Here is a 12,728-nt window from a genome sequence, read left to right on the forward strand (position 1 = left end):
CAGATCAAAACCGTAATAAACGGAGACCAGACAGACAGAGGAAAGAGGGCCCTGCTGGTAAGCTTACAGTCTAAAGAGGATAGAGGCTTATCCCTGGTATGGGCGGCATCCATCAACAATCTCATTTTAAATGCGTCACATCCCGCCACTGACCGCACGCGTATGTAGCTTTTAGCAGAGGACAGCTCTCCCGATAAGAGCTCTTCTTTGTGGCATGGGGACGTCTATGTTTGGGTTGCAGTTCAGGAACAAGCTCCAGAAAGTTCCGCTTTCCAGAACGTGATGCATATGGGGAATTGTGGTCAAACCTCAGAAAGCGGCGTTGTCGGTATTGATGCATCCTGCTCTATATAATGTGTGTGTACACTTCCAGAGAGGCAGGGGAAGGAAATCTAGCATCGTCATGTTGGCTTATTGCTTTTGGCTCCTGCAGCTGTACATATGTTCCTTTTTACAGGCATTTAAAACGACTTCTAGAGATTATTTGAGCCCATTCTTCACTGTGCTCCAATCTCCTGAAACCTGAGGCCGATGAATTCATTACATATCCCCTGGGATAAGAACTCAGCTAGATAGCCCAATGGATAAAATTTTAATTTTTTACTTTCATTTCTGACCGGTGTGGTCAGTATTTACAGCCAGTAACATGACCAGAATATGCCTTTCTCTAACGTCCTAAGTGGATGCTGGGGACTCCGTAAGGACCATGGGGATTAACGGCTCCGCAGGAGACTGGGCACAACTATAAAGAAAGCTTTAGACTACTGGTGTGCACTGGCTCCTCCCACTAAGACCCTCCTCCAGACTTCAGTTAGATTCTTGTGCCCGGCTGAGCTGGATGCACACTAGGGGCTCTCCTGAGCTCCTAGAAAGAAAGTTCATTTAGGTTTTTTATTTTCAGTGAGATCTGCTGGCAACAGACTCACTGCAGCGAGGGACTAAGGGGAGAAGAAGCGAACCTACCTAACAGGTGGTAGTTTGGGCTTCTTAGGCTACTGGACACCATTAGCTCCAGAGGGATCGACCGCAGGACCCGACCTTGGTGTTCGTTCCCGGAGCCGCGCCGCCGTCCCCCTTACAGAGCCAGAAGAGTGAAGAGGTCCGGAAAATCGGCGGAAGAAGACTTCGGTCTTCACCAAGGTAGCGCACAGCACTGCAGCTGTGCGCCATTGCTCCTCATGTACACCTCACACTCCGGTCACTGATGGGTGCAGGGCGCTGGGGGGGGGGGGGCGCCCTGAGGGCAATATAAGACACCTTGGCTGGCAAATCTACATCATATATAGTCCTAGAGGCTATATAGATGTAAAAATACCCCTGCCAGTATTCCAGAAAAAGCGGGAGAAGTCCGCCGAAAAATGGGGCGGGGCTATCTCCCTCAGCACACTGGCGCCATTTTATCTTCACAGTGCAGCTGGAAGATAGCTCCCCAGGCTCTCCCCTGTAGTTTTCAGGCTCAAAGGGTTAAAAAGAGGGGGGGCACTAAATTTAGGCGCAAATTATGTATACAAGCAGCTATTGGGGAAAAATCACTCAGTTATAGTGTTAATCCCTGCATTATATAGCGATCTGGTGTGTGCTGGCATACTCTCTCTCTGTCTCCCCAAAGGACTTTGTGGGGTCCTGTCCTCAGTCAGAGCATTCCCTGTGTGTGTGTGGTGTGTCGGTACGGCTGTGTCGACATGTTGGATGAGGAAGGTTACGTGGAGGCGGAGCAGAGGCCGATAAATGTGATGTCGTCCCCTGTGGGGCCGACACCAGAGTGGATGGATAGGTGGAAGGTATTAACCGACAATGTCAACTCCTTACATAAAAGGCTGGATGACGTAACAGCTGTGGGACAGCCGGCTTCTCAGCCCGCGCCTGCCCAGGCGTCTCAAAGGCCATCAGGGGCTCAAAAAACGCCCGTTACCTCAGATGGCAGACACAGATGTCGACACGGAGTCTGACTCCAGTGTCGACGAGGTTGAGATATATATACACAATCCACTAGGAACATCCGTTGCATGATCTCGGCAATGATAAATGTGTTACGCATTTCTGACATGAACCCAAGTACCACATAAAAGGGGTTTTATTTTTGGGGAGAAAATGCAGCCAGTGTTTTGTTCCCCCATCAGATGAGTGAATGAAGTGTGTAAAGAAGCGTGAGTTCCCCCGATAAGAAACTGGTGATTTCTAATAAGTTACTGATGGCGTACCCTTTCCCGCCAGAGGATAGGTCACGTTGGGAGATATCCCCTAGGGTGGATAAGGCGCTCACACGTTTGTCAAAAAAGGTGGCACTGCCGTCTTAGGATACGGCCACCTTGAAGGAGCCTGCTGATAAAAAGCAGAAGGCTATCCTGAAGTCTGTATATACACACTCAGGTACTATACTGAGACCTAAAATTGCCTCAGCATAAATAGTGCTGCTGCAGCGTGGTCTGATACCCTGTCAGATAATATTAATACCCTAGACAGGGATAATATTTTGCTAACATAGAGCATATTAAAGACGTCGTCTTATATGAAGGATGCACAGAGGGATATTTGCCGGCTGGCATCCAGAATTAATGCAATGTCCATTCTGCCAGGAGGGTATTAGAGACCCGGCAGTGGACAGGTGATGCTGCCTTAAAAGGCACATGGAGATTCTGCCTTATAAGGGTGAGGAATTGTTTGGGGATGGTCTCTGGGACCTCGTATCCACAGCAACAGCTGGGAAGAAAATTTTTTACCTCAGGTTTCCTCACAGCCTAAGAAAGCACCGTATTTTCAGGAACAGTCCTTTCGGCTACAGAAAAGCAAGCGGGTCAAAGGCGCTTCCTTTCTGCACAGAGACAAGGGAAGAAGGAAAAAAGCTGCACCAGACAGCCAATTCCCAAGATCAAAAATCCACAGGTGGAGACAGGTGCGGTGGGGGGCGCGTCTCGGGAACTTCTGGGACCAGTGGGCTTGCCCACAGGTGGATCCCTAGGTTCTGCAAGTAGTATCACAGGGATACAAGCTGGAGTTCGAGGCGACTCCCCCTCGCCGTTACCTCACATCAGCCTTGCCTGCTGCCCTCGGAGAAAGGGAGATAGTACTGGCGGCAATTCACAAGCTGTACTTCCAGCAGGTGAAAATCAAGGTACCCCTCCTAAAACAAGGCCGGGGTTACTATTCCAAAATGTTTGTGGTACCGAAACCAGACGGTTCGGTGAGACCCATTCTAAAATTGAAATCCTTGAACACTTATATACGAAGGTTCAAGTTCAAAATGGAATCGCTCAGGGCGATTATTGCAAGCCTGGAGAATTTTATGGTATCACTGGACATCAAGGATGCTTACCTGCATGTCCCTATTTACCCTCTTCACCAGGTGTACCTCAAAATTGTGGTACAGGATTGTCATTACCAATTCCAGACGTTGCCGTTGGTCTGTCCCCGGCACCGAGGGTATTTACCAAGGTAATGGCCGAAGTACTTATCCCGTACTTGGACGATCTCCTTATAAAGGCGAGGTCCAGGGAGCAGTTGTTCGTCGGAGTAGCACTATCTCGGGAAGTGCTACAACAGCACGGCTGGATTCTGAATATTCCAAAGTCGCAGCTGGTTCCTACGACGCGTCTACTGTTCCTGGGTATGGTTCTGGACACAGAACAGGATAAAAAGGGTTTCTCCCGGAGGAGAAGTCCAAGGAGTTGGCGTCTCTAGACAGAGACCTCCTAATACAAATACAGGTGTCGGTGCATCAATGCACGCGAGCCTTGGGAAAGATGGTAGCTTCTTACGAAGAAATTCCATTCGCCAGGTCCCATGCAAGGATCTTCCAGTGGGATCTGTTGGACAAGTGGTCTGGGTCGCATCTTCAGATGCATCGGCGGATAACCCTGTCTCCAAGGGCCAGGGTGTCGCTCTGGTGGTGACTGCAGAGTGCTCATCTTCTAGGGGGCCGCAGATTCGGCATACAGGACTGGGTCCTGGTGACCACGGATGCCAGCCTTCAAGGCTGGGGGGCAGTCACACAGGGAAGAAACTTCCAAGACTTCCCTACACATAAATGTTCTGGAACTATGGGCCATTTACAATGCCCTAAGTCAGGCTAGACCCCTGCTTCAACACCGGCCGGTGCTGATCCAGTCAGACAACATCACGGCGGTCGCTCATGTAAACAGACAGGGCGGCACAAGAAGCAGGATGGCGATGGCAGAGGCCACAAGGATTCTCCGATGGGCGGAAAATCATGTGTTAGCACTGTCAGCAGTGTTCATTCCCGAAGTGGACAACTGAGAAGCAGATTTTCTCAGCAGACACGACCTCCACCCGGGAGAGTGGGGACTTCATCCAGAAGTCTTCCAAATGATTGTACACCGTTGGGAAAGGCCACAGGTGGACATGATGGCGTCCTGCCTCAACAAAAAGCTACAAAGATATTGCGCCAGGTCAAGGGACCCTCAGGCAATAGCTGTGGACGCTCTGGTAACACCGTGGGTGTACCAGTCGGTGTATGTGTTCCCTTCTCTGTCTCTCATACCCAGGGTAATGAGAATAATAAGAAGGAGAGGAGTAAGAACTATACTCATTGTTCCGGGTTGGCCAAGAAGAGCTTGGTACCCAGAACTCCAAGAAATGATGTCAGAGGACCCATGGCCTCTGCCGCTCAGACAGGACCTGCTGCAGCAGGGGGCCTGTCTGTTCCAAGACGTACCGCGGCTGCGTTTGACGGCATGGCGGTTGAACGCCGGATCCTGAAGGAAAAGGGCATTCCAGAGGAAGTTATCCCTACGCTATTTAAAGCTAGGAAAGAAGTGAACGCAAACCATTATCACCGCATATGGCGGAAATATGTTGCGTGCTGTGAGGCCAGTAAGGCCCCAAAGGAGGAATTTCAGCTAGGTCGATTTCTGCACTTCCTACAAGTCAGAGGTGACTATGGGCCTAAAATTGGGTTCCATTAAGGTCCAGATTTCGGCTCTATCGATTTTCTTCCAAAATAGAACTGGCTTCACTGCCTGAAGTTCAGACTTTTGTTAAGGGAGTGCTGCATAGTCAGCCCCCGTTTGTGCCTCCAGTGGCACCGTGGGATCTCAACGTAGTGTTGGATTTCCTGAAGTCGCATTGAGTTGAGCCACTTAAATCTGTGGAGCTACAATACCTCACGTGGAAAGTGGTCATGCTGTGGGCCTGGGCGTCGGCCAGGCGTGTATCAGAATTGGAGGCTTTGTCATGCAAAAGCCCTTATCTGTATTTTATATGGATAAGGCGGAATTGAGGACTCGTTCCCAATTTCTTCCTAAGGTGGTATCAGTTTTTTCATGTGAACCAACCTATTGTGGTGCCTGTGGCTACTTGGGACTTGGAGGATTTTAAGTTTCTTGACGTAGTCAGGGCCCTGAAAAGTATATGTTTCCAGGACGGCTGGAGTCAGGAAAACTGACTCGCTATTTATCCTGTATGCACCCAACAAGCTGGGTGCTCCTGCTTCTAAGCAGACTATTGCTTGCTGGATCTGTAGTACGATTCAACTTGCACATTCTGCGGCTGGACTGCCGCACCCTAAATCTGTAAAAGCCCATTCCACGAGGAAAGTGGGCTCTTCTTGGGCGGCTGCCCGAGGGGTCTCGGCTTTACAAATTTGCCGAGCTGTTACTTGGTCGGGTTCAAACACTTTTGCAAGAGTCTACAAGTTTGTTACCCTGGCTGAGGAGGACCTAGAGTTTGCTCATTCGGTGCTGCAGAGTCATCCGCACTCTCCCGCCCGTTTGGGAGCTTTGGTATAATCCCCATGGTCCTTACGGAGTCCCCAGCATCCACTTAGGACGTTAGAGAAAATAAGATTTTACTCACCGGTAAATCTATTTCTCGTAGTCCGTAGTGGATGCTGGGCGCCCATCCCATGTGCGGATTGTCTGCAATACTTGTATATAGTTATTGTAACTAAAGGGTTATTGTTGAGCCATCTGTTGAGAGGCTCAGTTGTTATCATACTGTTAACTGGGTATAGTATCACGAGTTATACGGTGTGATTGGTGTGGCTGGTATGAGTCTTACCCGGGATTCAAAATCCTTCCTTATTGTGTCAGCTCTTCCGGGCACAGTATCCTAACTGAAGTCTGGAGGAGGGTCTTAGTGGGAGGAGCCAGTGCACACCAGTAGTCTAAAGCAGGCATGTCCAACCTGCGGCCCTCCAGCTGTTGTGAAACTACATATCCCAGCATGCCCTGACACAGTGTTGCTGTCAGAGAATGCTAAAGCTATGTCAGGGCATGCTGGGATGTGTAGTTTCTCAACAGCTGGAGGGCCGCAGGTTGGACATGCCTGGTCTAAAGCTTTCTTTATAGTTGTGCCCAGTCTCCTGCGGAGCCGCTAATCCCCATGGTCCTTACGGAGTCCCCAGCATCCACTACGGACTACGAGAAATAGATTTACCGGTGCGTAAAATCTTATTTTTTGTTTAAATTAAACTATTTTTTTTTTTTTTTTAAACCACCACTGGCAAAGTTTTTGTTTTTCAGAGGTCTTGCGACTGAAAAAGTTTTCTGTCTTGCGTCCATGCGACTTACATAAAAGTAATGTAAACAAAAACAACATTGTAAATTTCTACATGACCTGCTGCATTTTATAATAAACCAGAAACCAGCTTACCCCTGCGCTGTGAGAAGTATGTTTGTGGTCTCCTCATGCTAATTCTTGTACATGGGGTTTTAAGTGATTAAATGGTGCTGGAGTTTCTATTTTTTATTTTTTTATTTTATTCCTCTCTTTCTAATCAAAATCCCACAGTGGTTCCGCCAATCTGCCCCCTCTCCATTCTCACAATTTCAGTCAATAAGTGTGAAACTGTCATTCTCCAGACAAAATAATCATCCCAATTCCTTGGAGAGACACAGAAGCTATTGTGGTGTAGAGTAATGTCGCGCTGCGATGAAGGCATTCTGTGGATCAGACGTGCTTTGAATTGTAGATTAGCCATTACTGCCTTCACCTCCTCCAGACTTAAAAGGATCGCAATTTAGATTGTTCCACCGCTGAAAAGTAGCACGGCATAAACCTGTACGGACTATCCATGAAATCTTCTAATGTAGAGCCCCCTTCCTTACCGCTTACTTGTGTGTAGCTGCTTTTGAATTCCCTATAATTATTATATAGTATGGGTGCGTATCATATATTAGTTTGCGAAGACAGAACGTTATACAAGATTTTTAGTAGAACAAAATGTGGTCATATTTTCACATCTTCCAATCTGCAGAAGTCTTGTTCTTTTTACGATCTTGCCATTTCCTCTCACGGGATCGCCAAAAAGTTCTAATCCCTTTTTATTTGCAAAAATAACCAGTTTGAGGGAGCCTTGTAAACCTTTGTGGTATAACGTGTAACATAAGAGTGTTCTCGTGTGTGCAGCCACGTAAATAGTTTTAAGATTTCGATAGCCTACAATTTTTAAAACCCATGTGTTTCACTGGTTTGTAGAGCATTTTGTTTGTTTAATTTATTTGTTGTGTGTGCATTTGTTGTAATTGCTTGTATGACCACGTATTTTTGTTTACTTTGCCTGGATGACTGTTTTAAAGGCTTTGATGCAATCTGTTGGAAAAGTAAGATCATTGGTGTGTTTAGTGCAGGTTGCCCCAATAAATGAAGGCTGTAATCAAAAATGCTCTTATATAATTTAAAAAAAATGTTCTCTTGATGGAACTTTAATGTATTTAAACTGCAGGAGCCGTTTTATGTTGCTTTGTGAAGCAGTTTCTCTATTTCACTTTTCCGTGGTTTGCCTGCTGTTTTGAAACGGTCACCTGCTCCAGGGCCGCAGTCCTCACCCCCAGGACTGACTTTCCTTTGAGGAAATTGAGGGTTTTTGTGATCAGTCCCCTGGGGTGTGCAGCAGGAAATATCTCTACTAATGCATGTCCTTTTAACTCTGTATCCTTTACCTTCAGCTCCGTTTGATTTAATGTTCGTGCATGGTTGGCTGTAGAGTTTTTGATCTTTCATCTTTGCTTTTTTTCCTCTCTTTCTCTCTAGGAAGCCCAGAATAAACTCGCAGTTAGTTGCCCAGCAAGTTGCCCAACAGTATGCCACACCACCACCTCCGAAAAAGGAAAAAAAAGAAAAGATGGAAAAACCCGAGAGGGAGAAAACCGACCGAGAAAAAGTAGAAAAGGACAGGCCTGAGAAGGACAAGTTGGACCGGGATAAAGTGGACCGGGACAAGTTGGACCAGGACAAGATGGACCAGGACAAGATGGACCAGGACAAGATGGACCGAGAGCAACTAGATCGCGAGAAGCTGGACCGAGAGAGGCTAGATCGTGAAAAGATAGATCGAGAGAGACTGGACCGCGAGAAGCTGGACAGAGAGAGGCTGGATCGTGAAAAGATGGACCGAGAGAGGCTGGATCGAGAGAAGATGGACAGGGAGAAAAATGACCGCGAGAAGCACGATAGGGAGAGGCTGGACAAGGACAAGAAGGACCGAGAAAAGCTGGACAAGGACAAGAAGGACCGAGAAAAGCTGGACAAGGACAAGAAGGACCGAGAAAAGCTGGACAAGGACAAGAAGGACCGAGAAAAGCTGGACAAGGACAAGAAGGACCGAGAAAAGCTGGACAAGGACAAGAAGGACCGAGAAAAGCTGGACAAGGACAAGAAGGACCGAGAAAAGCTGGATAAGGACAAACCAGAAAAAGAGAAAATTGAAAAAGAGAAACCAGAAAAAGAACATAAAGTGGAAAGAGAGAGACACGAAAAGCCAGAAATTAATATAACTGCAAGTGTTGTCAAAAAGACCACTAATAAAAAGACCAGGTAAGTGACCTATATTAGCACCAGATAATCTCCCCACCTGTTGATGTGAAAGTGCCATGTTGGGACAACAATGGGGCGGGGAAAGAGAGTGTAAAACCTTAAGTTTAGCTCCTGCAAAACCTTTGCCAGATCATTTGCTCTGATCTATGGTTTATACATTTCTGCTGCTTCTCTGAAAAAGATCGCTGTTATCACGCGAGCAGTTGCTGTGCGGTTAGATCAGTCGTTCTCAACTCCAGTACCCCAACAGGTCATGTTTTGTGGATTCTATTAATCATGCACAGGTGAGTTCCTCTATTTTGCTGAGTCAGTAATTACCCCACCTGTATCCACAGACAGAAATTCTGAAAACATGAGCTGTTGGGGGTAACTGAGGGTTGCAGATGAGAACCTCTGGTTTAGATGAACTATTGTACTTAAATTAGTATCTCCATTTACTAGTAAAGCTTTGATAGACCTTTTACTTCAGTGGAGCTCCTAGAACTGCAGCTCAGTTCATATTTACCAGGCCCCAAGCAGCCTGTGTGCAAGATTCATCGTACAAAGCAGGTTATGGAGACAGAGGAACCCTGCTAGTTTTTGCCCGTAGGAGTCGGGAATAAACTCTTTGGCTGCACTTCATACTTAGTACAACCTCTCCTGGCAGCTCCCTGGGCCTCACTAATGGAGAGCAGCAAATCAGTAAAAATTGTGTGGGTATAAACATGTGTTACAACCACATAACAGGCTGGCTTTATTTTGCTGACGACAGGCTATCCATATTCAAAAAGTGTCATTTATATTTTTGTAACCCCCCCTTCTCCTCCCCCCCCCCCCCTCCCGGACATAAACTGCTGCATAGATTAAGACAACGAGTTTACACTCTCTCACGTTCTAAATTTGTAGATGATGAGCCTATAATTACCTGCGTTTGGCAGCTTTGTGTACTTGTCGCCACAGTTTTAATAGCTAATTTACATGGCGAAACAAAGGGACAGTGGAATTCTGGGATATATTGGCCACTTGATAATTGTGTGTTGACGAAAGAAGGGTCCTTTGTGTTTACAGAAAATGTGCTTGGCGTCTGAATTTATTTTAAATCTGTACGGCACTAGTGCAAAAATGATACAGAGCAGTAGACTTGGGATTATTACTAGGAAGCGTTGAAAAGGAAAGATAATAAACGCTTTTAAAGGGTTTCAGTGACTGTGTCTCAACCAGGTGTGTTTTTGTGTCGATGCTAACCGCAGACCCTTCATTGAAGCAGCGAACCTGATGGTTTCACGTGGGCTACAGAAAATGCGCCATCTACGGTTTTTGTGTATTTTATTAGCAGAAATAAGGTTAATTGGGAACGCAGTGCGCACACCTATTTTCATTTATAAGATTCCGGTCCTCCCCTATTGTTTGTTCCACATGGGAAGAGAAAATTATAGATGTCAGTAACTTGCTTACCGGGTGTGTATTTCCGAATAGTTGGGACTGCTGCATTCTTATATTTGGTGTGTGGTCACACACGTTGTGATCTGATCGTTCGGCGCGAGCAGTCATATCTGAGTCCAAGTTGCGCTGGTTTGGGGGCAGCTGTCCAAGTAACCGGCTGGCAAGTGCCCCAAGTTTCCACTACAAATGACGGCACCGGCTAAAGCAACTTTTAAACGGCGATTACCGCCACCAAGACCCTCTGCTTTTCACAGCTGACGTTAGCCAGACAGACGGATAACTTGGCATATGTGGCTATATTGTCAGGAACGTAATCTAAATACAATGTGTTGTGGTTGATTGTGTGTTCCACAGACCAAAGCTGGATATTCACAGAGACCCACAAAACGAAGTGAACAGTATTCAGTCTGCAAACGCTACAACGAAGATCAGCAACTTTAATCACACTTCAAGGTAAGTGGGAAAATTTTTTTTGTTTTTTTCCCCCCATTACGTAAACTGCCCTTTAAAAGCTGATTGAAGGAAGTTGGTCCTTTTACTGCAGAACTTCATTTTAAAGCTGTTGTTTGACTTCACCTTTTATTTTTGAGCTGGAGAATTTTTATTATTTATTATTATTATTATTACCAGTTATTTATATTGCACACATATTCCGCAGCGCTTTACAGAGAATATTTGCCCATTCACATCAGTCCCTGCCCCAGTGGAGCTTACACTCTATATTCCCTACCACATGTACACACAGACACATTCACACTAGGGTTATTTTTCTTGGGAGCAAATTAATCCACCGGTATATTTTTGGGTTGTGGGAGGAAACCGGAGTACCCGGAGGAAACCCACACAAGCACAGGGAGAATATACAAACGCCACACAGTTAGGGCCATGGTGGGAATCGAACACATGACCTCAGTGCTGTGAGGCAGTAATGCTAACCATTACACCATCTGTGCTGCCTTTTACAGTTAGGAGGGCAAAACTGGTGTGTGTGTGTGTGTGTGTGTGTGTGTGTGTGTGTGTGTGTGTGTGTGTGTGTGTGTGTGTGTGTGTGTGTGTTATAAAAGACAGCAGGAGGAGGATGCAGAACTGGTATTCAGGAGGTCAAAGTAAAATTTTCTGACCTCTCTTGGCTGTCCTTCTACCTCTCGGACCGTTCCTTCTCTGTCTCCTATCATGAGTCAACCTCCCTCCATCTTCCACTAGCTGTAGATGTCCCTCAAGGTTCTCTCCTTGGTTCTCTCTCTCTCTCTCTCTCTCTCTCTCTCTCTCTCTCTCTCCGTCTTCTTTAGGTGAACTCATTAGTTCATTTGACTTCCAGTATCATCTCTATGCTGATGATACTCAAATCTACCTTTCTCTAACGTCCTAGAGGATGCTGGGACTCCGTAAGGACCATGGGGAATAGACGGGCTCCGCAGGAGGCATGGGCACTTTAAGAAAGACTTTGGACTCTGGGTGTGCACTGGCTCCTCCCTTTATGCCCCTCCTCCAGACCCCAGTTTTAGACTGTGCCCAGAGGAGAATGGGTGCACTGCAGGGAGCTCTCCTGAGTTTCCTGTAAGAAAGTATTTTGGTTAGGTTTTTTATTTTCAGGGAGCCTGCTGGCAACAGACTCCCTGCATCGAGGGACTGAGGAGAGAGAAGCAGCTCTACTTCTCTGAGTTTCAAGGTCCTGTTTCTTAGGCTACTGGACACCATTAGCTCCAGAGGGAGTGAACACAGGTACGTCCTGGGCGTTCACCCCAGAGCCGCGCCGCTGTTCTCCTCACAGAGCCAGAAGAAACGAAGACAGAAGACGTCTCAGGCGGCAGAAGCCTTCGGTGCTTCACTGAGGTAACGCACAGCACCGCAGCTGTGCGTCATTGCTCCCATACACCTCACACACTCCGGTCACTGTAAGGGTGCAGGGCGCAGGGGGGGGCGCCCTGGGCAGCAATAAAACACCTCTCCTATGGCAAAAGTCTATATACATGTACAGGTGGGCACTGTACATGTATATAAAAGAGCCCCCGACATTTTTTAGTAAGTTTGAGCGGGACAGAAGCCTGCCGCCGAGGGGGCGGGGCTTCTCCCTCAGCACTCATCAGCGCCATTTTCTCTCCACAGCACCACTGAGAGGAAGCTCCCCGGACTCTCCCCTGCTTGACACACGGTGAAAGGGGGTTTTAAAGTAGAGGGGGGGCACATTGGCGTTTATACATTAAGCAGCGCTACTGGGTAAACAATCTGTGTTTTTCTCCAGGGTTATATAGCGCTGGGGTGTGTGCTGGCATACTCTCTCTCTGTCTCTCCAAGGGGCCTCAGGGGGAACCTGTCTTCAGAAAAGAGATTCCCTGTGTGTGTGAAGTGTGTCGGTACGTGTGTGTCGACATGTTTGACGAGGAAGGCTCACCTAAGGAGGAGGGGGAGTGCATGATGGTCAGGTCGCCGTCGGCAACGCCGACACCGGACTGGGTGGATATGTGGAATGTCTTGAATGCAAATGTAAATTTACTGCATAAACGATTAGACAAGGCTGAAGCTAGGGATCAGTC

General features: G+C 47.1%; 1 protein-coding gene across 2 annotated transcripts in view; it reads left to right on the top strand.

Moving 5' to 3' along the window:
• The window catches only part of RYBP (RING1 and YY1 binding protein), a 163,989-nt gene that overhangs the window by 132,117 nt on the left and 19,144 nt on the right, over positions 1-12,728 (top strand). For both annotated transcript variants that reach the window (XM_063941037.1, XM_063941036.1), the window contains exons 3-4: positions 7,990-8,772; positions 10,549-10,647. In XM_063941037.1, the coding sequence (XP_063797107.1) occupies positions 7,990-8,772; positions 10,549-10,647 (882 nt within the window). The remainder of the gene's footprint in view (positions 1-7,989; positions 8,773-10,548; positions 10,648-12,728) is intronic.

Source organism: Pseudophryne corroboree, chromosome 9 (assembly GCF_028390025.1).
Source record: "Pseudophryne corroboree isolate aPseCor3 chromosome 9, aPseCor3.hap2, whole genome shotgun sequence".
NCBI lineage: Eukaryota > Metazoa > Chordata > Amphibia > Anura > Myobatrachidae > Pseudophryne > Pseudophryne corroboree.